Source organism: Amblyomma mixtum, chromosome 4, assembly GCF_055824585.1.
Source record: "Amblyomma mixtum isolate Tamu chromosome 4, ASM5582458v1, whole genome shotgun sequence".
Classification (NCBI taxonomy): Eukaryota; Metazoa; Arthropoda; class Arachnida; order Ixodida; family Ixodidae; genus Amblyomma; species Amblyomma mixtum.
The window spans coordinates 100761636-100787983 of record NC_143015.1 but is presented as its reverse complement, the minus strand read 5'-3'; the positions used below and the strand labels follow the sequence as shown (position 1 = coordinate 100787983).

General features: G+C 50.7%; 1 protein-coding gene across 11 annotated transcripts in view; it reads left to right on the top strand.

The window, feature by feature from the left end:
* The first annotated feature begins 11021 nt into the window (after positions 1-11021).
* Positions 11022-26348, top strand: part of LOC149347599 (uncharacterized) — a 165119-nt gene continuing 149792 nt past the window's right edge. For all 11 annotated transcript variants that reach the window (XM_089587209.1, XM_089587201.1, XM_089587200.1 and 8 more), the window contains exons 1-5: positions 11022-11294; positions 17280-17427; positions 20913-21001; positions 22251-22399; positions 23495-23613. In XM_089587209.1, coding sequence (XP_089443335.1) covers positions 22279-22399; positions 23495-23613 — 240 coding nt within the window. In that variant the 5' untranslated portion in view covers positions 11022-11294; positions 17280-17427; positions 20913-21001; positions 22251-22278. The remainder of the gene's footprint in view (positions 11295-17279; positions 17428-20912; positions 21002-22250; positions 22400-23494; positions 23614-26348) is intronic.

Here is a 26348-nt window from a genome sequence, read left to right as displayed (position 1 = left end):
GTCATACAGAGCTTTGAACCCGGCCGCGGCGGCCGCTATTCGGTGGATGCGAAACGCAGACGTCCGTGTCTTGCGCGATGTCAGTCACGTTAAAGATCACCAACTGGTCGACAGTATTCCGGAGCCCTACACTGCGGTACCTTTTTCTTCATTCAGAGATGCTGGTGTTTCGGCTCTGGTGAAGTCGCACACACCAACTGGGGGGATTAGCCAGGGTGCCTCGCGTCCACCGAGAAGTGATAGGTATCGCGGCTTTCATTTCCTCGTAACCAACTTTTTCTCTAATTTCGGCGGCTCTCTCATTCACCCTCATTCCTGAAGTAACTTTTTATGCGTAGCATATTGGAATCACTAATTTCAGCCCTTGGGCGCGGCCGGGCAGCCACCAAACCACCTGACGTCACGTGGTTTGGTGGCTGCCCGGTCAGGTGGTTTGGTGCCGTCACGTCACGAGGTGACGTGACGTCACCAAACCACTTAAAAAAAAGAAAAACAAAAAAACGGCTGAGAATGGTGGCGGTTGCCACCGCCCCGTTTCAAAGGGGGCGCTCTTATCCATCCATCCATCCATCCATCCATCCATACGTCACGGAGGAAAAGCTGCTGAGAAAATCGAGTGCCGCCAATCAATAGCTCGCGCAAAAAGACCGCGCAGTATGCAACGCATTCTTGGCTTAACCAAGCTGAGCCTGGGCATCTTTTTATGCGAAGCATATTGCTAGAGCTACCACTCATGCCGTCGGCGTGGGACCCCTAGACGTCACACCACGTGACACCGTGACGTCACACCACGTGACGCCGTGGCGCCACACCACGTGACACCGTGACGTCACACCACGTGACATCAGAAGTGAGAGGCGGCCTCCACCTCGCGCCGTCGCCGTGGGACCCCTAGCCGTCACGCCACGTGACACCGTGACGTCGTCGTGACGATGCCATCGCACAGACGCCGGAATGTCCTCGAGCGGCATTCCCGCGCATTTCGAACGCGCGTTCACACTCGGTGTAGGTGAAACGCTCGCTCCACCGGGCAGGCAGACGGTGGTGGTGGGTGGTGGTGAAAACATTTATTAAATCATAGGGAGATGTGTTGGGGGTCGTGACCTGAAGGGTCACGCCCTTACAACCACTAGGTGGGATGCCTAGACAGGTACCCCATTGGCGTTTGCCGCAGCCCGGGCGCGCTGCGTTAAGGCCCTTTGGGCCTCGAGGGTGGAGCAACCGGACAGGGTCGCCTGCCAGTCCTCTCGGGTGGGGTTTGGGATAGGGGGTAGGGATGGGTTCTGCTGGCAGGCCCACACCATGTGGTAAGTGTCAGACACCTCCCCACAGTGTGAGCACCGCCCGTCGAATTGAGGATCGAAATGTTGCAGAGTTGCCGGGCACAACATCGTGTTGGTGACCAGGCGCAGGAGTACCCGCTCGTTGACCTTCCCCAACCCTTTGCACGGGGTGGGAAGAGTTTGGTGCGTGGATTTGTAATACTCGCATATTTCTTTAAAAGTATAAATCGGATTGAAATCAGTGTCCTGGTCGGCGTCGGGTCCCGTGGGAAATGCCCGGAGAGAGAGCGCGCGGGCGGCGGCGTCGGCTGCCTCATTTCCGTGGACGTCTTGGTGACCTGGAGCCCAAACGAGAGATCGGTGCGCGGGATCCGAGTCTCGGCTACAATTTTGGTAAATGCGATAAGCTAGGGGAGTAACCCACCCTTGCGTGACGTTACGGCAAGCCCCTCGCGAGTCGGTGATTATGTATTTAGAGGAGGTGTGAGAGGCTGCCAAAGCGATAGCAACCTCTTCTGCGTGAATTGCTGACTGGGCCTTGAAAGTAAGGGCGTCTACTGTTTTACCCTCGTGGACAACCGCGGCCGTGTACCATCCCTTGGGGTCCGGGCCGGACGCGTCCACGTAGAAGACTCCTGGTTTGCTCCGAAAATGGCGGTCCAAGGCTTCCGCCCGCGCCAGGCGCCTGCCATTATGATCCTCTTTGGACATATTGGTGGGGAGAGGCCGCACGTGGAGGGCGCGTCTCCAGTGTACGGGAAGGCGGCATCTCTCCTCTGTGAATTGAGTTTGCTGGATGTGAAGTCGGCCGAAAAGGCGGCGACCCGACCCTGTCTTTGTGAGACTAGTGTATTGGTTGTTGAGGTGGGCCTCCCGAAGCTCCCTAAAAGTGTTAACCATCCCCAGTGCCAAAAGGGGGCTGGTAGAGGTAGAGACGGGGAGGTCCAGCGCTCGTTTCATGATTTTGCGGAGGTTGACCTCGAGGGCATCCTCCTCCTGTTTCCGCAGATGGAGATAGGGAGTCGAATGCAAGATTCGACTGGTCACGAATGCGTTCGCCAGCCGCAAGGCGTCTTTGCATCGTAACCCACCGCGCTTGTTGGAAACCCGGCGGACCATGCGGCCCACCTGGTCCCCCAGCTGCCGGAGCTTGGCGAGTGTTGTGTCGCAGCGTCGCTGGTTGTGTATGAAAAGTCCGAGGACTCTGATTTCCTTGGATTCGCGAATGGGACCGCTTTGCAACGAGAGATTGATTTGGGTCGAGCATGTGCGCGAGGGACGCAAATGCACGAATTCCGATTTCTGCAGGGAGCATTGCAGAACACAGTCTCGAGCATAGCGGTCCACTATGCTGGCGGCCGTTTGCAGGCTGGTCTCCATATCCCCCAGGCGCCCTTGCGTAGCCCAGATGGTGATGTCGTCGGCGTACAGCGCGTGCTGGACCCCTTCGACCGCACCCAGTAGGGCGGGTAGGCGCATCATGGCAATGTTGAATAGCAGAGGGGACAGCACCGCGCCTTGTGGAGTCCCCCTCGTGCCGAGCAGGAAAGGTCCGTGCTCTTCATCCTGTATTCTGATGTAGGATAGTCTGTCCGTGAGAAATTGTTTAACGTAATTGAAGGTATTGGTGCCGCAGTGAGTTTGACTCAAATGTGTGAGTATGATCTCGTGAGTTACGTTATCGAACGCTCCTTTCAGGTCGAGCGCAAGGACTATTTTGTCGTTTTGGGGGTGTGTAATGGGGTTCAAGATTTCGCGGTCGAGTTGGAGCAGGACATCCTGTGCGGATCTATGTGGGCGAAATCCGAACATTGTGTCCGCGAAGGTGTTGTGTTGTTCGAGGTACTCAGACAGCCGATCCCGCACCATCGTCTCCATCAATTTGCCCACACACGAGGTGAGAGAGATGGGGCGGAGGTTGTCCGTGTCGATCGGTTTTCCGGGCTTCGGGATGAAGGTGACAAGGGCCGTTTTCCAGTCAATGCGGAGCGGGGTTTCCCCCGTCCATATCGCATTGATGTATTCTAGAAGGCACTGGTATGCTGAATAAGGAAGGTTCGCCAAAAGTTTGACGGTGACCTTGTCCCGGCCCGGCGTGGTGCCCCTCTTCATTTTGGCCAGATCGTGAAGCTGGAAAGGCTTATCCAATTCCGAGTTTTCTCTGCCAGAGTAGGAGTAGGCCGATCTGCGGGCGTCCTGAGTTGTGCACAGGTAGCGATCCCGGAGCGCCTGTGCCAACTGCGTTGTATTTCCTTGGAATGAGTGCATGGCTTTGTGTAGTTGCTTCTGCGTTTCTGTACGGGTATGTGTTGGGTTGATGAGGGCTCGGAAGAGCCGCCACGTGTTGCGGCTCGACATCTGCCTCGCCGCCGTGTTGCAGCGGTCTACCCAGTTTGAGTCAGTGAGTTGGGCCGCGTACTCTGCTGCCTGCCGGGCGAGGTCCGCAATGCGCGCTTTGAGCTTCTTCTTGTGTTTCTGGCGCTTCCAGCGGCGCGTGAGGCCGCGGCGCGCTTCCCAGAGATGGAGGAGGTGGTTGTCCACGTCCGTGACCACCTCGGTGAGCTGTATCTGCTTCTCGTGGGAGCGAAGGTGCGATATGACTGACCGGGACCAGTTTGCGTATCCCTGCTCTGTGATGTTCGTGATTGTGTCGGACGGGAAATTTTGGCGAAAGGTGGTCCAATTGGGGATGCGTGCTAGTGTGGTAGGGCGCTTTAGGGGGCGTGTATAAACAGTGGTGTTGATGATGCAGTGGTCGCTGCCGAGGGTATCCTCGGTGTTGATCCAGTCTGCGTGTCTTATGTTGCGAGTGAAGGTGAGGTCCGGGCATGTGTCTCGGGTCACCGAGTTGCCTACGCGAGTAGGAAATGCCGGGTCGGTGTGGAGGGTGAGGCCCAGTGTGGACGCCAACTCCGCCAGCATGCGTCCGCGCACTTCCTCCTTACGATAGCCCCATAGCTGGCTAGGGGCGTTGAAGTCGCCGACAATCAGCAGGGGGTCGCGACCCGCCTCTTTAAGTGCACGGCTAAAGAGGTCCGCGAAGGTCACTCGCTTCAGTTTTGGGGAGCAGTATACAATAAGTACGTGCAGGGGAGGATCCGATCGGCGAAGGGGAAGGATCCTTACCATGGCGTACGAGTACGGTATGTTGAGATCGAGGTCGATTTCGGTGGCTGTGTACGACTTGTGTACGAGGACACACGACGAGGGGTCTCGCTGGAACGTCACGTAGTTAGTCAATTTCGCCGCCGCTCCTGGCTCCTGGAGGGCGACCACGGCGGGTAAAGCCTCGAAAGTTTCTAGGTAGAGGCGCAGGTTCGCGCGTTTCTGGCGAGCCTTGAAGCCTCTGCAATTCCATTGCGTTACGGTTACCAACGTGTGTGTTTTCGGAGGTGGGGAACGCTTGTTAGGCCGTGCCGCCATCATTAGGATTGGAGGTGAGAGACGGGGGCTGATTGGACTCTGGCCTACAGCTAGCACTGGGTTGGGGTGCGGGGTTGCAGTCCTGCGATGCCGCGTCTCTGGGATTACAGATATATTTCTTGTGCGTATTGAAGGCTCGGATCCCCTCGAACCGCCGGCTGGTTCGAGTGGTTTTCGATTTCATGCAGCGGCTTATGGCTGCAGGGACCGATGACGAGCATTTGGACTCCATGCAGTTCATAGCCGTTTCTACCATTTTCTGAAGCTGGGAGGTGAGACGCGCCTCCATCGCGGTCATTGCCGACGCGAACGCGGGCGGCAGTTCGAGCTTACTCTCCATGGCGTCGGGACTCGGGATACCCGTCGCGGCAGCTAGCTTTTCTTCCAAATTTTGAATTTTGGCGAGCAGTTGCGGCTTCCGTGGCAATCCAGGCGCTCACCCAACGCGCGTCTCGGGGTTAGTCGGCGTTCCGCTGTAGCCATGCCGTTGTCTTCCCCCACGACGAAGGCTTCTAGTGGTTGTATTAAAATGACCAAGTATGCAACCAAGGGAAGCCATGTATTACCAAGCCTAGCCACCAATATGCTTCGCATCTGACTAGGCTTAACCTTAGCTAAGCCTCAGCCATAATTTTACTCACGCCGTCGGCGTGGGACCCCTAGACGTCACACCACGTGACACCGTGACGTCACACCACTTGACACCGTCACGTCACAACACGTGACACCATGACGTCACACCACGTGACACCGTGACGTCACACCACGTGACATCGGATAAGAGAGGCGGCCTCCACCTCGCGCCGTCGCCGTGGGACCCCTAGCCGTCACGCCACGTTACACCGTGACGTCGTCGTGACGATGCCATCGCACAGACGCTGGAATGTCCTCGAGCGGCATTCCCGCGCATTTCGAACGCGCGTTCACACTCGGTGTAGATGAAACGCTCGCTCCACCGGGCAGGCAGACGCGGCTTCCGTGGCAATCCAGGCTCTCACCCAACGCGCGTCTCGGGGTTAGTCGGCGTTCCGCTGTAGCCATGCAGTTGTCTTCCCCCACGACGAAGGCTTCTAGTGGTTGTATTAAAATGACCAAGTATGCAACCAAGGAAAGCCATGTATTACCAATCCTAGCCACCAATATGCTTCGCATCTGACTAGGCTTAACCTTAGCTAAGCCTCAGCCATACTTTTTTCTACTTCATTTCAAAAACATCGATCACAGCCAGGTTTCACCTCGATGAAAAATTTAGCTGCGGTTTTACTGTTGAATATGCTTAGGGAGTGGAAGCTGTAGTGCATCGGGCCACTAGACGCGGCTTGGCGTCTGTGAGCGTGTTCCAGAGCCTCCGCCATAATTTTTTTTTCTTTATTGCATGGAAGAACTTCCGTAGAAAGGAGGAAAACATCAATCAGACTGGTTCGTGTCTCAAGTTACCGGGCTGCTTAATAGGAGCCCGCCATAGCCCTAACTCACCACTGCATCCCCATCAAAACATCAAAATTCAGGGAGGCAGACACATGCATCTAGGCGCGGCAGCCAGCTTGGAGGTTCTTCGCGTGCAGCATATACACTCCTCACCAAAGCACACTGTTCACGAAACACAGATTTGGACGATCTTGGTGGCTCGGCATGTCTGTCCATCATACGGCTTTTCCAAAGACTGAATAGTCCCATCAGCATAAACAGATCATAAGGCACAACAGAGTTTTTGTCAACAGGCAGAAATCTAATAGTGTATGGTGTAATTTCAATGTCCTTCTTAAGAGTTCGTTGTAGTATGTTCCAAAAGAACATGGCATCACGGCACAGGATGAAGCAATGATCAATTGTCTCAGGCACGTTACACAGACGGCAATTCACATTCCAGGGTACAAACATCCCCTTGTCATTAAGAAATGTCTTGATAGGCAGCGTCGCTCTATGTAGTTTAAAAAAGAACGTTTTAGCGGCTGCCTGAATGCACATCCGCCTAACACGCTTTAGAACACTGATTTCCAAAGACCCGAGATAAGGCTGCCGATATAATGGTGTAGAAAACAAATACTCAGTGAGAGCCAGGGTCATCTGTTTTCTCGAGAGGCTATACAGGTAATCTAAAGAGAAGCACACAGTGCGGAAATTGAAAGTGTCAGCAACCTCCTTAAGGAATCCCCATAAAGTCCCCCACGAGCCTGCACAGTCGGTGCGAATAAGTAAGGCAAATGAAAACTAAGCCGCCTAATGAGCACAGCTACCAGAAACGGGTGGTTTGCCGATTTGAAAAAGAAAAAACGGGAAGCAAGTTGATGCACGAACAGGTGAACAAGGCCCACTCCACCACCCTCTAAGAGAAGGAACAAGTTGTCGCGCCTCATGGGCTCCCATTGAGAGCGCCAAACGAATGTTGCAAATATTCTGTGTATTGCTTGCACCTTCCTCCTCGCACAATGCAGGACTTGAAGGACATACGCGAGCTTTGCAAACAAAAATATGTTACAGACCTGTGCCCTCGCAAACACTGAGAGTTCCCTACCCATCCAAGCCTGTGTTTGCCGCCGTAGAGTTACAATTTGTGAATCCCAGTAGGCTGTACTGTTGCGAACTTGATGCAGCGGAACGCCTAGGTACTCAAGAGGGTTACAGTCCCAGCATATGCCACCTAACTGGCTTGGCTTAGTTCCCCAATAACCCAACCAAAAGCCTTTCGATTTCTCTAAATTGAGAGTCGCGCCTGATACATCGCAGAACTGTTTAGTAAAGTTTAGAGCTTCAAGTACACTCTTTTTGTCAGAACAAAAGAGGGCGACATCATCAGTGTAGGCTAAAACTTTAACTCCACATTGAGCCAGAGAGAAACCGCGGATAGCTGCGCTGTTAATTATACTGAGACAGGGGTGTTCCAGATATAGGGCAAACAACAATGGATACAGTGGACATCCTTGACGACTCCGCCATGCCAGCTCAATGGTTTTGAATGAACAAAGGTGCGTCTAGTGAATGCGGTGTCTTCGTTCACTCCCATCTTCCTCCCTTCCCGTTACGGCGAGCTTTAGGTGTCCACCGAGATATGAGAGACAGATACATTTCCTTTCCTCAAAAACCAATTTACCGACGAGCAAGGCGTATTTGTCCGCGTTTCAGATTGGTCCAAATTGTCGTGACGTCACCGCGCGCGAATTCTGACGGGTGTCCACCGAAATATGTGAGACAGTTACTGCGCAACTTCCTTTCCTTAAATACAATTTTCGACTAGTGTCTACTGAGATATGTGAGACAGTTACTGCGTAATTTCCTTTCCTCAAATACAATTTTCATTTTCTTCATTACGGCCCCTCTTTCTTCTTGCACTCACACTTCTTCCCTTCCTCTACGATGCGGCTCATGTGTCCACCGAGATGACAGAGAAATACAGCCCCATTTCCTTTCCTCAAAAAGCGTTACGTTCAAAGGGCAACGCATCGCGCCGAACGGGTGGTGGCGTTCTTTGGACTCCGTGGCAGCGCTACAAAACGCTGTCGCGTTCCACTCCTAAAGGCGAAGCTTAACCGTCATTAATTGGAAGTTAATTAATGCAGCAACAACACCAACAAAATGTGCAATGAACAATCGTGTAGCAGAATGCAGCACTCAGGCTTTCGCCTTTCACCTCTTTAGCCGCTAAAGTTCCTCGTAATTTTTTGTCGAGAACTGCAGCACACCCGCCCAGTCACCTTTGGCAGGTAGGTGGGCTGCGAGATGTTGCTCACCCAATGAACGGTTTGTTTATTGGGGTTTAACGTCGCAAAGCGACTCAGGCTATGAGAGACGCCGTATTGGGGGGCTCCGGAAATTTCGACCACCAGGGGTTTTTTAACATGCACTGACACCGCACAGTACACGGGCAACTAGAATTTCTCCTCCAAAGAAATTTAACCGCCGCGGCCGCTCACCCAGTGATTATGCGGCCTATTGCTGCAGTGTCGCGTGTCTGGCACAACGTTGTCAGCGCTAATGCATCCACCCCAAATCTTTCGTAGGCGACCTCGAGGGGAACGAACCTGTACCCCAAGATTATTCGGCGATTCTAAATTATTACAAGGGCTGCAGAAAGCGGTATCCACCACCGGACAACTCCCTTAGCAGAGAGGACTCTGTCGCGTGGAGGCAGCTACAGAAGGGCTCCTACCCGAACCTACTCGTACTCAACAAAATGTATCCAACGCAGTACAATGACAAATGCCCTTGGTGCCAAGAACCCCCCACGCTGTACCACATAACGTGGGCATGCCAGAGAATAAGCGTGGTACCAGTGATAACAAACCCGAGTGCCGAACAATGGGAGGGAGTGCTCTCCAGCGATCGCCGGGTCGACCAAGAAGGTCTGATTCGGCGAGAAAAACTGGCAGCAGCATCCAGCGGAGCCCTGGACTAAGGGCAACCGACCTTCGAGCAAGATGGACGAATCCATCTCAAAACCGCCGAATACAACCGAATCTAGAGCTAATAAAGTTTTCACTCACTCACTCTCACCACCACCATACCTCAAAACGCGATTGAGGCGTTCAGTTACCCAGGAAGTCATCCGCACCTTCTTTCCTCAAAATCATAGGAGTCTATTATAGAATGTTGACAACGCCATCGCCAATTAACACACTGAACGCCGAAGGCATATAGCGTCAGTGCCGTCTTTCTGCCACAACGTCGTCAATGCCAACGCATGCAGCCTACCTCTCACTTCCGACAGGTAGCTTAAAGCGCGACAGGTGTTCAGTGTCCCAGAATTTTTTATTGATTGTAAAACATTTTATTCGCCGGAAAGATCTTGGCAAGAGGTCGCGTTAAGTGGTCGAGAGTACGCAGCCCTCGACGACTTTGTCAGCCCACTCCACTGCCAAAACTTGCGTTCAGGGGTTAGAGCTAGCGAGCACGGTCTCCCACCTCTCGAGAGAAGGAGCAGTAACTAGATCACCCGGAGGTGGCTCGATTTTGCAGTTCCACAGGATGTGATCATGGGTGGCTCGTTGGCCACAGTGTTTACAATTTGGGTTGTAAAGGTCTGGATAAATGTGTGCGAGGAGTGATGGGGTTCGTATCGATCTCGTCTATAGACGACGCCACGTAACCTCTTGTTCTTTAGTCACGCTTTTGTCCGGAGGGGGAAAAATTCTCCTCTCTAGTTTAAAATGATTGGCGAGATCATGATATGTGATCATGGAGTCCTTCGTGAAATTCAGGGAGCCAGACACATCCACTGCCCGGTCGACGATACCTCGGGCTTTATTGTGGGCTGCCTCGTTCCCCGGATTCCCCGAATGGGCTGGGACCTATATCAATTCGGAATAATTTGGTGAGAAGTGTCCCAGAGGGCAGTTATACGCCTTTGCTTTCGAAGCTCCCGCTGTTCGTCTGTTTTGGCGCAGATCCGGAGCAGTCTCGCTTTCCGGGCTAGAGTTGGACCCCTCCGCCAACCCGGGAGCGTCTGCTTGCCTTCAGAGATATCATTATCCACTACTGAGATACCCGGCGCGTTTATGCACCGCCGGCTCCCTCTATAACCCTAACCTAGGCCTCCCACTGGCGCCGACTCCAAACCCGTACTGCTCCCTACCCTATTCTTCTTCATGCCCGCTACCTCGATCAGTTCATTTCCTCCTGTAAGCTCTGCGGGAAACCGGGAGACTATTCATATCCTTCTCACATGCTCTACCTTCCCACACCCTCCATCCCCAACCACGGCGGAGTCATACTGGGAGAGACTGCTGGCCAGCTCCGCTGCTGCTGACCAGAGCCGTATATGCTGCTGACCAGCGCCGGATAATTACCGGCGCCTTGAAGCGGATAGCCCTCCAAGAACTGCCCTTTGCCCTTTAAGGGCAACCTCCTTACGGTTGCCTCGTGCCACGTATGGGGAGGCCATGCTTCCACCACCACAGGAGCGGCTGAAGGTCGCTCAAGGTAAAAGCGGCGTGGTCGGCGAAACTCGCGGAAGATGCCGTAGTTGAGCTTTCCCTTTGAAACGCTAACCCTGCTCGCTGCGCATGTGCACATAGTCGAACACCTCAGTGGCTGAGTGGTTATGGAGCTCGGCTGCTGACCCGAAAGACGCGGGTTCGAACCCGGGCCGCGGTGGTCGAACTTCGATAGAGGCGAAATTCTAGAGGCCCGTCTACTGTGCGTTGTCAGTGCACGTTAAAGAACCCCAGGGGGTCGAAATTTCTGGAGTCCTGCACTACGGCGTCCCTCATAGCATGAGTTGCTTAGGGACGTTAAACGCCTTAAACCATAAACAAGCACATAGCCATTCTAACCAGGCGCCAACGCTCGCGCCAAGCTTAAAAAAACACAAAAGGAGAAAAAATGCGCCGAGAAGGAGCAAGAACATTGTAGAATGTTCTCGAAAGTGTGACCGCGTGGTACCTTGCGGACGCGGCATGCAGCGAAATAAAAGAACGCCGCAACCTCCAAACCTGTGCAGACGGCGACGTGTCCAGCAGTCGAAGGGTGGCGTTTGACCAGGGCGGACGCCTTCAAGCTTGCTGGGTGCAGGTGCCCTGCCTAGCGTTGATGGTGGAGCTGATTTGGGTCTTCAGCACCTGTCCTGCTGCTTCGCAGTCATCGCTGTACCGTGTGAGCAAATTTTTTCTGTGTTTTCACTCCCTACTGAAAACTGGTTTGGTTTGGTTTATGGGGTTTAACGTCCCAAAGCGACTAAGGCTATGAGAGACGCCGTAGTGGAGGGCTCCGGAAATTTCGTCCACCTGGGGTTCTTTAACGTGCACTGACATCGCACAGTACGCGGGCCTCGAATTTCTCCTCCAAAGAAATTCAGAAAACTTGTGTGTCGTGTGGAGAAATAGGGTGGCATAAGAATAAGTCGCACTGTGTTGGGGTTATTAGTGGTTTATACCGTATTTAATTCTCGAGTTGAATTTGCGAACTATATTAGGCCAAACGTTAATACAGTTGCTTTTTTTTTCACATAAACCCACCTTTTATTCCTAACTGTTTCTCTGTGATGCGTATCTTGAGTTCGTCTTTGTTCAGTCAAAGAACTCAGCCGATTTCAATACCGGCGATCGAATTTCCGTTTGAAAGTGAAATTCTAGAGGCCCGTGTGCTGTGCGATGTCAGTGCAGGGTAAAGAACACCAGGTGGACGCAATTTCCGGAGCACTTCATTGCGGTGTTCGTCATAGCCTGAGTTGCTTCGGCACGTTAAACCCCCATAAATAAATCAAACCTTTCTTAACAACGTAATTCCCCAATAAAAGGCCTCGATCCTCCCTATCTAAATAGCTCATTCATTCATAACGTGGATCGGCATATCTATTCAATTGGCGTTCCAAAACGCGTTTCCACGATTCGGGTCCGAACAATACAGTACGGGTTTTGTTCATAAGTGGTTTTGCGTGGCTCGGTAGACTAATTGCTTCTGCAGGATGACCGCTTTTTTCTTTCTGTCTGCTGTTCTTTAGTGAAAAGACTATTAGCATCCTATTCCGCAAAATCAGACGGGCATGCGTCAGGAAAGAAAAGGGGCATAACGCCTTCTTGCGTCCGTGGAGACCTTAATCGCCTTTGAGGTATTACATGGCGGTAGAGACAGAAGTGTGCGCGGCATGCGTTCACGTTGACGACGTTCGTTGGTTGGCCTCAAATGGCACATTTCCACAGCGAAGGAGTGGCCAAGACACGGCACCTCTTTCTTCTTTCGCTGCCAGCTTCCTACCTTTTACGGTGCGGTTCAGGTGGCCCATCAAGAAAAGACCATTACTGCGCCATCTCTTTTCCTCAAAACCATTTTCAACTTTTCATACGCAATAGCCGCCAGCGTTTCTTGACGTTTCACGTTGGCGTTTGCCATTCGCGTTCCTTGGCCTTTGCCGTTGGCGTTTCTTTGTCCTTTGCCGTTGGCGTTCCTTGGCGTATGCCGTTCCATGGTGTTGGCCGTTGGTCTTGGCGGTTGGTGTTGACAACGTTTTGGACTGATTTTGAGGAAGGTAAAGGCCCATAACTAGTTTTCGCATCGAAATTTTGACAAAGTCGTTCGTCATACACCGGTGTCGGCGGTGTCATATGGTTTCTCATTACATACGGTTGGTTTATGGTTTGTGGCGGTTTAATGTCCCAAAGTGAGTTGGCTACGAGGGACGCCGTAAGGGCTCCGGGAATTTCGACCACCCGGAGTTCTTTAACGTGCACTGACTTCGCACAGTACACAGGCCTCTAGAATGATTTCGCCTCCACCGAAATTCGACCGACGTGGCCGGGATCGAACTCGAATCTTTCGGGGCAGCAGCCGAGCGCCATAACCCCGGAGCGGCCGCGGCAGATCTCATTATTTATGCCTTACGTCTCTCAGTCACGTTGAAAGATGGTTCGCAGCTCGCGCGCTGAGAAATTCAACGAAGACGCGCTTCCGAACGCTGATTCCACAAACGCTGAATCCGCGAAGGTCTGAGTGAAACATGCACACTTGAATATCTGTCGCGAACTACCTTCCTATCTTCTTTGTCACGTTGCAACTATATTCCAATCTTCTTAGTCCCGTTGCAAGATAGTTCACGGCAGGTATTCGAGTGTGCAGTGCTTCACATATACCTTCGTGGATTCACCGTTAGTGGTATCACCGTTACGAAGCGCGTCTCCGTTGCATTTCTCAGTGCGCAAGCTGCGTCGAGGTCTATACTCCGTTTCATACATAGCTGTCAACGCTGCCAAAGGTACGAAAGTAGTCCGCTGCAAAAAACAAGCAAAATGTATCCGTCCGCCTCGCGTCGTGGCTGAGTGGTACCAAGCGCGCGCCTTTCTGTTCATTTTACAAAGGGCCTAGGTTCGACTCCCGGCTCGGGTGGTTTATTTTTTTTTTATTTTTCTTAAAAGATTCATTAGGTAGAAACTCGAAACTGTCAAACTCTAATACCTACTTTGAAAAACACAGCGCTGTTTACTTGTCTCGAAGGGAAAAGGCAGTGTAGTGTATTGGCGACGGACGTGATTGCGAAGTGCTTTTCTCGGGTACTGAACGACTTTTTAGCATGCGGCACACAATGAATCATTGTGTGGTGATAGAATTCAGTGTGGCGTCGATTATTCGGAGCAGCCTCGGCTAGCGGCAACCTTGTATTGATCGGTGTACTCGGCGGCTTTAAAGTCAGGAGCGTCTGACTCGGGTCTCCTCTTTGAGCTGTTGTCACAAGGAAAATTCTTTGAAGTCCTTCCGGTCGTAGTAATGTTTTGTATTAGATGTCGGATTCGGTGTGTTATGGGAGTGAGCTAGTGCGGCGAGATGGGGATTGTTGAAAGCTCTGCATTTTTAGGCCCTGAGCAGAGATTCCGCTGCACAGGCCATCGAACGCTTCTTCATCTTCGTCACTTCATCCAGGATTCTGTCCAAAGTAGGTATTTCGCGTTCGGCATACATACGATGTAACTTGAGTCGGATGGCGTTGACTGCAAAGCTGTCATATTTAACACTGCGAGAGCTAGATATGGTCACCTGGCTAGGTCGTTTTTGCGGTGATCTTATTCCAGTAGCGAGACCTTCCTTCTTGAACCTCGCAACTGTCCGAGGGCTCACCCCGGTCATCTCGCCCACAGTTTCGAGAACTTCGCGCACAGTCTTCTCCGGGAAGCGCTTCCTCACGCTAGAGTAAACGTTGACAATAACCTGCTTGTAGTCTTTCGAAAATTTCGGAGACTTCAGCTTGAGAACAGGCGAGCAGGAGATGTTTGTGAAGCCGCAGTGGGCGAAGAAAACAAGCGAGGAGGCGATAGCGTTGCCATTTTCTCCATACTCGGAAACCGAAAGACTAACGCGGAAGACATCACCGGCCGGCCTAGCTGCGAAAACCTGATACAGGAGGAGCCGAAAAAAAAAACCAGAAAACTAAGGCACTCTGTTTTGAAGAACATAGCGCTCACGATGAGGGCTTTCAGGTTCGCTGCACATAAGCAGTGTAAACTGCACTATGAATTCTTGCTTGCGCTGCTTCATTACGTCTTCGTTCTTGCGCGACGCGCTCCTTGCTGACACGTTGTATTCACTGTTTGGTTTCCAGTCGCACGTAGTGCTGTATCATTGCATCCTTGTTCGGTACTGCTGCGTTCTTTGATGTTAATTTTCGCTCAAACTGACGCGCCCAATGGGAGGGGATAGTGCTGGCACGCTGTGGTGGCTTATTTGTTTTCTTTGGTTGTACATATTGTTTCAACGCGCCTTTGTTTGTTAATGTGTCCTGCGTTCCTCGTGTCGGTGTTCCATTATTCGCTCTTCTGTTGTGTTAACGATCGGAGGTGGAAGTGCTGGCATGTTTTATTCGCTTTCTTAATGAATGCGCATTTGTTTAACTTTATGATCTCCTCCTTTTTCGTCTTTTTCAGTGCGCGTTAAAGATCCCCAGGCGGTAGAAGTTATTCAGGAGCCCTTTACTTCGGCACCTCTTTCTTTCACTCCCACCTTCGTCCATTCCCTCACGGCGCGGTTGAGGTGCCCACCAGGGAGTTTTACCACGCCTTTCGTTTCTTGATAACCAATCATTATCCTCCGCCATGCATTGCTTGCTGGCACATCATTGTCGTCTTTAATGTAGGCGCTGTTGCTTTGCGGCCTCCATTAGTGCGAAAGCACTTCTCGCCACACACCCCGGGTTTCAGCGGTGTCTGCCAAAATTCTCTGCGAAGCAAGTGTAATTGGCTCACTGGGTCAGTGGACATCTCAGTCGCGCTGTGCGTAGGCGGTGGCATCCACCTATTTCAGGCAGTTTCAACGCCTTTCCTTCTCTCAAAACCACCGCAAGCTTGTTTAGACTGCAGATTTTTAGGAAAGGAAGGGCCCATAACTGGCTCCATTTTTTTATGGACACCTCAATCGCGCTTTCTTGTGTGTGGCAGTGGTGTCCACCTGCAAAAAAAAAAACTCCTTTCATGCGATACTTCATGCTTAGCAATGCTAAACTCCAGGCTGGTTTTGTAGCGTGAGCTATATTGGCCACAGTCTCGCTGTTTCGTGTGCTCCCTCCGTCGAACATACTGCGCATGCGCGAGGAGTGAGTGACATCACTGCGCACAGCTGGCGCGCCTTGCCACGCGCGTTTGCGGTCGCCTCGCCGCGCGCGCTCACCGCTCCCGCTGCTGCCGCCGGCGCAGAGCCACGTGACGTCTCTGCTCACGCTACGCATATCCTGGCATAGCAGAGCTCAGCCACTGCCAACTTTTTGTTTTAGTTGCACGCGCTATTTTATTACATCTTTGTTGAGGTCTTCTGCGTTCATTCTTTTCCAGCGTTTTCGGTTGGGTGCTCTTTTACTATCACGATGTAGGGTCTATGAACAGGGAAGGAGAGCGATTTTGAAGCAGAAGGAACGTATGAGGTCGGGGTAACTATTGGAATGCTATGGGGGAAGTGAAGAAAAAGAAAATTCGGCTGTAACAATGAAGACGCTGAAGGTAGAAATGGGTTGACTTGTGGTTAAGAACAGCAAACACACGGCAGTAGAAAACAGGTGTTGCAGTAGTATATATATATGTATAGTCAGAGGAGAGATATGAAGATTTAGTAATTTATGGTGGCCTCTTAAGGTCCCTATATGCTGTCAATGCGAAAGCACCTTTTCACATAAAGTCCTTTTCCCTAAATGTATTTGCCCTACAGGTGTTTGACCTAAAGGATTTCGTCCTTAAGGCTATTGCCCCAAAGACATTCATCCTAAAGTACTTTGCTCGCAAGACTAACTCTAAAGGCCTTCTACCTAAAGGCGTTTCCCATAAAAGCCTTCAAGCTAAAGGCCTTTACTATTGTTATATTTAATAATGGCCCTGACCATTTTTAGTCATGTCCTTTATCGTTCCAAAACTACCGCTATCACTATCCCTCACTGCTGTCTCTTCCAATGTCTTCTTCGTTGCCTATGATGATCATTTTTACCTTATGCTATACTGCTGTGATGTGATGACGTGGTGGGGTTAAGGGGCGCCACTTTATGACGGACATCTGGTTTTGCAGCTGATAAGCTGATAGTAATGTGCAGAATAAATCAGACAGTCGGTAGTGATCCATGCCTGTGAATTCTTGGCTGATGCCCCAGTGTGATCATACGCCATCTTTACTAATAACAACAACAACAGAAGAGGTGACGTGGACAAGGGCAGAGCATTCCAGCTGCCAACGGGGTTTTATGTCGTCTGCATACAGAAACATGTACTATACGCACCTTCACTCGCACTGTCAGACTAACGGAGACTACAAAAGAAAACGTTACGGGGAATGGCTCCCTTTTCACCCTATCTTAGTCCTAGGAGAAAATACACTTGTTGACATTTTTTTTTAAACTTTATGACCATCCACTTATTGCAGTCATGTGATCTTGAACCCGAATTCCTTCCGAAATGACGCATTACGAAAGGTGTGCTTTAATGCTTTCAAACTTTTCAGTGGACAGAAGGAAGCAGTGCGTTGGAAACTGTGCAGCAATATTTGCATTACGCATAGATTTCGACTGGGCATTTTGCAAATGTTCACTAGACTTGGAGACCATGTACAATTTATATGCAGGAGAGCAAACTGTTCCGAATGTAGGTTCTCAACTGGTTTCATTTTGCGCCGCTGTTCTAGGTATACGTGAAGGGGCGCCTCTTCCTCAGCTGTGACGAGCACAGCCAGCAGGGGCCCTGGCATCACACTACGAAAGCGCAGAGCCAACGCCATGTCCGGGTGGACATGCCTTTTACGTCCCTCCTTTGACAAAGAAAAGGCTAAAATGGTGAGTACCGTAATATCTCCTGGTAAATGCCGCTGCGGTGGCTCCGTGCTTGTGTTACTCTGCTTCGGATCCAAGATACGCGGGGTTCGACTCCAACCGCGATGGTCGCATTCTGACGGAGGCGAAATGTTAGAAGCTTGCGTATACTATGCACGCCAGTACACGTTTAAGAACTCCAAGTGGTCGAGATTATCCGGAACCGTCCACTACGTCAACCCTCATAGCTCGACCCTTTGGGACAACAGAACCCACGAAACCTTCTCCATCACTTGGTAACTACAGCATGCGAGTCCCTTTGGGACAACAGAACCCACGAAACCTTTTCCATAACTTGGTAACTACAGCATGCCGCGGAGAAGCTTCTATCTAAACTTCTAGGTGGTTTGCTTTACTTGAAGAAAAACCTGCTATGCTTAGCCGATATTGCGGAAGTTTCGAAACTAGCCGAGAACAAGCGTAAAGATACGAGCACCCACCCTGCTACCCTGACAGGCAGCAGTTAATGGTTGTTCGCCAGAGTTTGCTTATCCAATGAACGGTACGCCGTATTGCAGCAGTGCCGCGTGTTTGCAACAGCGTTGTCAGCGCTCGCAGCCCGATGCGTCTGTACGGGCAGTGGGCAAGTATATGTGCCCGGCATGGCCACAATGGAAACACAGTGGGCGGTTATCGGGAGTCCTCCACTGGTCGCATTTTCTAGTTCCGTTGCTTCGCTCGTAAGGTGGTCGGGCGGGAGCTAGAGGTCGTCGTTCTTGTAGAGCTGGTGCCCGTCGAAGAGGGCTTCAGGGGTCTCGTCGGGGCGCAGAACTGCGTAGTGGGGCGGCGTAGTGGATGGCGTCAACTTCCGTTGGTGTCGTCTGTGGCGGGAGCCAGGTGCATGCTGAACCTCTTCACGGATGATGTCCGTGAGCGACGCCACCTGAGGGTGCTGCGTCTGCTGCGGTGGGGATGGCAGCAGCCGACGAAGTTCTTCGCGAACAATTTCGCGTATCAAATCTCGCAGGTTATCCCCGCTTGCAGGGGTATCTCCTGGGGGGCTTGCCGTCAGCACTTAAAGTGGTCGGTTGTAGTGACGGGACCGCGCGTCAAGGGTCTTTTCGATTGATGAAGCTTCAGCTACAAACTCGGCGACGGTTGTTGGAGGATCCCGGATCAGGCCGGCGAAGAGTTGCTCCTTCACGCCACGCATAAGCAAGGAGAGCATCTTTTCCTCAATCATGTCGGGGTTGGCGCGGCTTAAAAGTCGTTTCATATCTTCCACATACGCAGTCACGGTCTCGTTTGGGAGTTGAATTCTTGATTGCAGGAGGACCTCCGCTCTTTACTTACGTACTACGCTAGTGAACGTACCCAGTAGCTGCTTCTTGAAGGTAGCCCAGGTCGTAAGGGAAGATTCGTGGTTTTCAAACCACGTTCTGGCAGGGCCGTCCAACGCAAAATAAACGTTTCGAAGCTTAGCGCTGTCGTCCCAGGCGTTCAGCGCTGCCACACGTTCGTACATGTCTAGCCAGTCCTCTACATCTTCGTGGGGTTCTCCACGGAAAGTCGGTGGCTCACGGGGATGGCGAACCACGACGGGCGTTGGCTGTGCACCAGGTTCCATCGTGAGGGGCATAACTGGATAGCAGGTCGGCACCTCCACCAGATGTCACGTAGTGGGGACTGAACTCCGGCGAACAAAGTGCTGGAGCAGATCGCGTGAAGTGATTATGGTGTCCTTCCTGACCAAGGCGGGCATGTTGGGGGCGGGGTGATAAGCTGCTCGGAAAGTGAGCCCTCGAGCTAGCTCATGTGCTCCCTCATTACCCTTCAGACCCATGTGGGCTGGAGCCCGTATCAGTAGGGTCAGGTGTTTAGGAGGATTTGATATGAGTACGCGAAACGCTTCGACTGAAATACGGCCATGAGTAAAATCAAGAATGGCGCGCTGTGAGTCACTTATGACTACTCTAGCTTTAGAAGTGGACAGCGCGAGAGCAATAGCTACTTCCTCCGCTGTAGTGATATGTGAAGTGCGTACGGAGCAGGAGGCATGAAGAGTCATGTTCTCATCTGTGGCAACCGCTGTTGCAGCAGTCCGATTAGGATGGTCTGCCGCGTCTGTGTAAAGCACGTCAAGTCGGCCAGCATATCGCTGCTGGAGTGACGCGGCCCGAGTTTCTCTGCGATCTTGATGATGAGTTGGATGCATGTTGCGGGGGAGAGGGACAGTCTTGACTTTGGCCCTGATGGCAGGTGGGAGATTGACCACCGAGGATGGCGGACGGAAGGGAGCGATGCGAAGTCGTTCGAGTATAGAGCGGCCTGCGGAAGTTAGGGAGAGGCGTTGGCGCTGGGCCAGGAGGGCCGCCTCAATGAGCTCGTCAACAGTGTTGGAGACACCAAGGGCGAGGAGCTTGTCGTTGGGAGTAGAGAGAGGAAGACCAAGGGCTGTTTTGACGCCGCTGCGGATAAGGCAATCCAGGCGGTGCTTCTCCGTGAGCGTGAGACGTAAATATGTAGCAGTATAAGCAATACGACTTACGACAAATGCTTGAAAGAGACGAAGGAGATTCGCCTCCTTCATGCCTGCCCGCTTCGTCTTTCTCGCCAACTCTATCCAGGTCCGCACCGAGAACTTACAAAGACAGAGGCCGTCACATGGCGCCAACTCCAGACGGACACTTTCCCCAATCCCAAAAGATTCCATAATATATTTCCTGAACGGTATATGACGATGTGTAAACACTGCAATATCCCAGCAGACCTCCTTCATATGGTCTGGTCTTGTCCACGACAACACATGCCAACACCCACACAACATACCTGGGAGGCTCGTCTACGCAGCTCTATCCTAGACGACCAACGAACGCTCATCGGTCACGCTCTAGAGGCTGCCAGATTCCAAGGAGTCTTGGCCGACCCCTAGATCTGGGCCTTCGGCCCCTTGACTGTTTTAATAAATGTTTACCAACCAACCAACCACTCCGGCGAACAGGAACACAGCGAGAATGTCTTCGAAACGAAACTCTTTATTCGGGCTGGCTTGCGCCCGCAAAGAACTGAATCAATCGGCGGCGGCGTAGCAACAAGCGTGCTCGGCGGTCGTCGAACAGAATGCCCGCCGCTGTCGGCCGTGCTCCTTTTAAAGCTGATAGCGAACATTCGAGATAAAGCTTGGGAAGTTACTAGAACATTCTGGCACAATGTAGAATCGGCTCCGCCTGGATGCGATCAATCGAGATAATTCTAGGCGCGTCTTGCGTCACAAACGAAGCGATAAAGCGGCGTGCCGGCAGCCTTGAAGCATGAACAAATAAATACAACAAACAAACGCTACAAACATTCGCGGAATATACCGATATAAAATAGGAAATGCTCTGATTTAAGCGCAGTGATCTGCTTCATTACTCAACAATGCTAATTCGTATAGGTTAAGAAGGTTTTCACCACAACTTACATTCGTGTTTAAACGTACCCGTTTGCATATTGTTGCTTTCCTATAGCGACAGGGTTCCCCTACACGTGGTACCTCGCTGCTAATGACGGAGTGGCAGGATTCAAGAACTTGAGCGCACCAACCAGAACCAGAAAGGTAACTTTGCAGCTATTTTACTGCCACTTATTCGCATTAATAAATTTCAACGCGAAAATATTCAGCTCCGGGGGGCGTTGGGCGCAAGGGTAGCGCATCTGTTCATCGGTGCACAACGAAGAGCTATATAAGGCAATCTGGTTTTGTGGCGTCATGGTGTTAAACAGTTCATGTATGCACACAATTGACACAGAAAAAAAAATAATAATCGGAGCTACATTCAGTTTTACTTTAAAATTGTAAATGTTTATCTTATCTAATGCTCAGCCTAAATCGATAACTCGCCAATGTCTTCCCTAACACGTAATTGGCTCAATATTGAGAGCGTATTGGCAGATACCGGTCGTACAACGGACTACAGTAAAATAATCCAATTGCATTACTAGGGCCGATCACCTGTGCTACTTGGGATGCTCCTAATTTTGGAATAACCTTCGTCCATTTGCCGCTTCAGCACATGAAGAAGCTGGGTTCGCTAACGGGTCTATTTTTTACGACGCACTGTATTCGCTCAAGAAGACTTCAAAAAAATTGTGGCGTCGCTGCTTAAAGCGAAAAGAGCGATACATTTCCTCGCACCGATCGCAAAATTGATGGTACTTAAAGGGCAATTGCATATGTTAGAAATCGATGAGCTTAAATGTGTCGAATGTATGAAACTTGCAGGTAAAGCACACGAAGTCCTTTTGGCTAGTGTTTCAAATGGTGACGTTATCGAATGTTAAAATTGCGATGGTCACGCTTCGCCGCCGCGCATAGTGGCAATGGGGGGCGCATGATGACATCACTGAAAGTAGTGGTACATTTCCAACGCATAAACGCTTAGTTTCGAAGGAAAAAAACCAAACATCACCGAAGGCAAAGCCCGCCGAGAGTTCTTCGGCAGCATCAAACAAGGCACAGCGGGGTGTGCCTGATGGCAGAGATAGGTGGAAATCTTACCTTCCGTGACGTCACATCGAACTTACGCACACTCCTCCGGACCACTGAGGAGAAGCCTAAACAAAATTCAATCCTCGATTACACCACTATTTTAAATGCTACCGCAAAAAATCTTAGCGTGCTTTACCTACTGGCTGCATGCATTTGAATCTTTCAATTTCGCGCAATTCTCCAGTTGTACAGTTGTCTTTTAAGGTGAAATAAGGACTGAAGGCTTTGATTTTTTTTTTGTCTTTGGGTAAACACGAATTACGCGTCACAAATTATTGGGACCCGTTCCTAACCGTATTTCTCCTGTTATGTGCAGTGGAAGAGGACGCAGTTTCTTCGTTGTCATGGAGACATCCCCCAGAAGCATCATGCGTCATGTCCCTGCGTGTTCGTCTCGGGTCTCGCGTGGAGTGAAATCGAATGCGGAAGCAACATGCCACGTGGGACCGTGCTCCAAGCAGCTTAGTACGAAGAACATTTCCTGGTTGACATGCTGCGGCCACGCCTAAAGAAAATACTGAATACAGCCTATGTTAAGCGTCTGGCAATCTGGTGGTCAGTAGACCATGCATAAGCCGTTCTATCATTTCTGGTTGATGAGTAGACTTCGTTGTATGCAGGGTAATTTTTGTTTTAACATTTTTTTGTTGTTGTTTTTGTTTCGCTTTCCTCCGAAGCTGTGCTGAGGTTTACGTACTGATTTGAGAGCCGTCAGCATAGACCAATGCTTTAAATTTCTGTTTATGCGTCGCTCGAAAGGATTTGTTTGCATTATATAGAGAGTTTACATTTCAAAAGTGTAGATGGCTTATAGCTGTGGTGAGGTTTACGTACTGATTTGAGAGCCGTCAGTGTAGATCCAATGCTTTAAATATCAGTTTATGCGTCGCTCAAAAGGATTGTTTGCAGTATATAGAGAGTTTACAAATGAAAAGTATAGATGGTCTATAATAGTGTTTATTCTCTTCAATTTCTTCATGTGAGGTAAAGTGCCTCCGGGAGAGGTAATGTATATTTAAGGCGAGTATTTTAAGATTTGTTCTAGAATGGCTGTTTTTCTTTTGGATGAACACTGCTTTGATTTGATTGGAGTGCGCTAAGTTCGTGCAATGAATCTAGCGAAGGTCATAAAACCGCTACCTGCAAGGCCGTATGCAAACGCTCTGTAGAATCATACGAGAGACCGTTAGTACGCCCATGTCGGAAAAATTGTCCGCGTTGGCGTTGGCTACCGTTTCAAGCCTCGAAGCCTGAGGATGAAGAGTTTCCGTTTTTGTTCAGAGTTTTTCCTTATGTAAAATTATTGTTTGAGTATTTGAAAACAACCACCTTAAATAAGTTTAAAGTTGCTGCCATAAAAATCAAAGCAAAAGTAACACTATCAGTGCATGTATAAATTTAGTATAAGGGCTTTCTCGTACTGCAATGACAAAGCCCTCAGCAACATAAATCAAAGGCTGAAAATTTACTGGAGTTGCTTTTTAAACAGCTGAAAAGCAAGTGCGGTTCGATCCGCGTCTTACCGTCACTCGTAATTTTTTTTTGACCAGCAACTTTCAGGTAGGATTTACCCCATGCAGGAGAGCCAAAGCTCCACTTCTACATGTGATACCTGCGTCGCTCATGGACGCCCACCCTCGGAAGCTGTCCATCTCATCATTCGTTCCACTACAGTCCCGGTGAGTATAAGTGAACAGTGGTTGGGATTTCAGTTCTAGCGTTTTGACACCGCAATTATTTTGTTCACCTCACAACTTGCCGAAAGCGTTCATAGCGCGAACACCCAAGCATCGATGCTCAGCGTTGGATGACCAACATGAAAATGAAGGGTTTTATTGCGAGAGCAATACTACGCCAGGTCTAACCACTCGTCGCGTGGTCCAGGGCTCGTGAATCCCCTGCTCCACGAGGAGCCGTCCCCGCACCTAACAGATGGTGTGATGTCAGCCTCTCCATTGCTATGCTATGCGTGACGTCAGCTTTTTTGGTGTCACTTATTAAAGTGGCGTACAAAATCCAATGTAAGTGATGCACATAGATGGGCATCTGCAATCATTGCGTCTCCCACGTTCTGCTCTGGCGGCGCGGTTGCCTCTCACCCGATTTTGTTGCGAAAGCAACACTGGATCCCAGCTCGGCTCGTCGCATATGCTCGTGGCGGAGTGGCTACCAAACGACCTTGAGTCGCCGTTGCTCAGCAACGGCTACAGAGGGTGCTCAGGAAGAGCAACACGGGTCGCTCATTCTCTTCGGTTGGCTGTGATAGACACAGCCACCTGCCAGTGCAGTGGTGCATCCTTTAAGCGCTGCTCCACTGTGATGGCAGTGGTATGAGGACTCGCCGCCATCTATGAATGTTAGGGAATGAGCAATTCTGCATTTATTGACATTAACCCACTGCAGCTATCACGTCATAACCTTAAGGCGAAGCTTTAGTGTCCTCTCCAACTGAACAATGAACACCAGCTTTCGCACATGTACTCACTTTAAATACAAATAAATTAACAAATGAGACTAAGAAGCAGGAGGTGTCTATAGCATGCTACTGTGCCTCAAAAACAAATTTTATAGTGTAACATGTGAGGAATGAAGAAAACTTCAAATCTTTATAGAAAAAAATTGGCTGTTGTTTGGCTCTGGTTAAACCTGGAGTGACGCGATAGCTACAGCTGGCCGAGTGGAACTCTCAGTCGAATTGCAAAGTCAGTCTTCCGTGGCTCCTAGCTGGGCATTCCTTCTTCATTTTCGTCCCTGGACGTGCATTCACTCTCCCTCCTCTCCTCCCCTCCTCCTCTCCACTCCCCAACTGGGTTTCGCCGCCGCCGGCAGTTGCTCCGCACCACGTGACCAACCACCTGACCAGCCACTGCACCGCCACTGTGGCTACGGCGCTGCCACGCTGCTTCTCGAAATGCTAGCATAATATAGACCAGAATCCAGAGCCGCTCCTGGGTGCGGCCATTTGCCGCCGACTGGTGCGCCGCGGTGCGGGCGTTTCTTTGGTGACTGCGGGGCTGCGGCAGCTCCGCGGGCGCGCCTGCATATAGCCGCGTTTCGGGCGCTAAAAAAACATTGCCGAGCATACTTCCGCAGCGTGGCTGTGTTGCAGGAAGTATTCACGTTATCAAAGGGAGCACATTAATGCGTTTTAATGACATTTAGTTTCACATTCACGTGAATTGTGCTGACGCTTAGAACGCGCTCGTGCTTATATCGCTACCGTCTTGGTGCTCCACTGCAAAAAACAAACAAACTTTTTGTTCAATATCAAGTATTAGGTGAGCGGCTAGCGTGCAGTTCCAATTCCCATGCACTCTTAATCCTTCGGCCATAAAGTACCACCCACAAACAGGGCTTTCTTGCCGCATGTGTGGTGGGCCAGTTTATCAACAAATTACCGCTGTGAGCTCAACTGAGTCGCAGCGCCAGCAAAAAACAAAATTTGTCATGGTTTACGCAACCTGGTGCATAAAAACGTACTTTTGCTCAAATTATCAAACCTTGAATAGGTATTCGCAACAAATTCAGCTTTCACGAATTTTGAGGTCCGAAGTCGCGTTCATTTTATTCGGTAGCTCTCGCCGCGTGTGACAGCGTTGCGTAGCCGTTTGGCTAAGTGTGAATGAATGTATTAAAACCACGCATATTTTCCTATGATTAAGGTAGATAGCAAAAGCAGAAAGACACTACGGTAAACCCTTTATCATCCCCCCTTGATCCCTATGACATGCGCGCGGAAAGAGCAACTGAAATCGGTAGCGGTCGTGCTTACAATCCTGTGCATGAAATGTGTTTAATGGGAACTAGAGCAAGCTCAGCGCAAGGAGGTGATCGAAAACGCGCTTCGTCGGGACAACCTTCAGACTGCAGCTCGCCTATCCAGTTACTACACCACTGAATCAAATCAATAAATCCACATTCCTGTGCATAAAATTATCATAGATGATAGCGCACGTAAAAGACGGCAACAAACGACACGCCAGCGCAGAAATCTACTTACAAGTGCTGGTTTCCAGTCCGTACGCTACCTGGCCGACTACTCCGCGGGAAAAATCCTTGCTGTTTGCAATACTTTTCCAAAATTTCCCTGAGCAGCGCCGCCGCACCAGCGGCTCGGTGGAGCAGCGTCGCCGCTGCGGTGCCAGCGTTTAGAATCCTGAGCCAGCAGAATATCATCATTGAAAAACGTAGCGCGAAAAACGAGACACAGAAAAGGTGAAGACAGGACACGAGCGCTAATTATCAATGTCACTATCATCATGGTGGGCACAAACAACGAGAGAGACGCGCATTGCCTCGCCGCACTTACATCCGAATGAACGGAAAAAAAACTCGGAGATGTCACGTTAATTACTAGCTGCGCGCAAGATAACCGTAGTACTGTCTGGTAGGGGGAAAGTGTGAGTAGTGACGC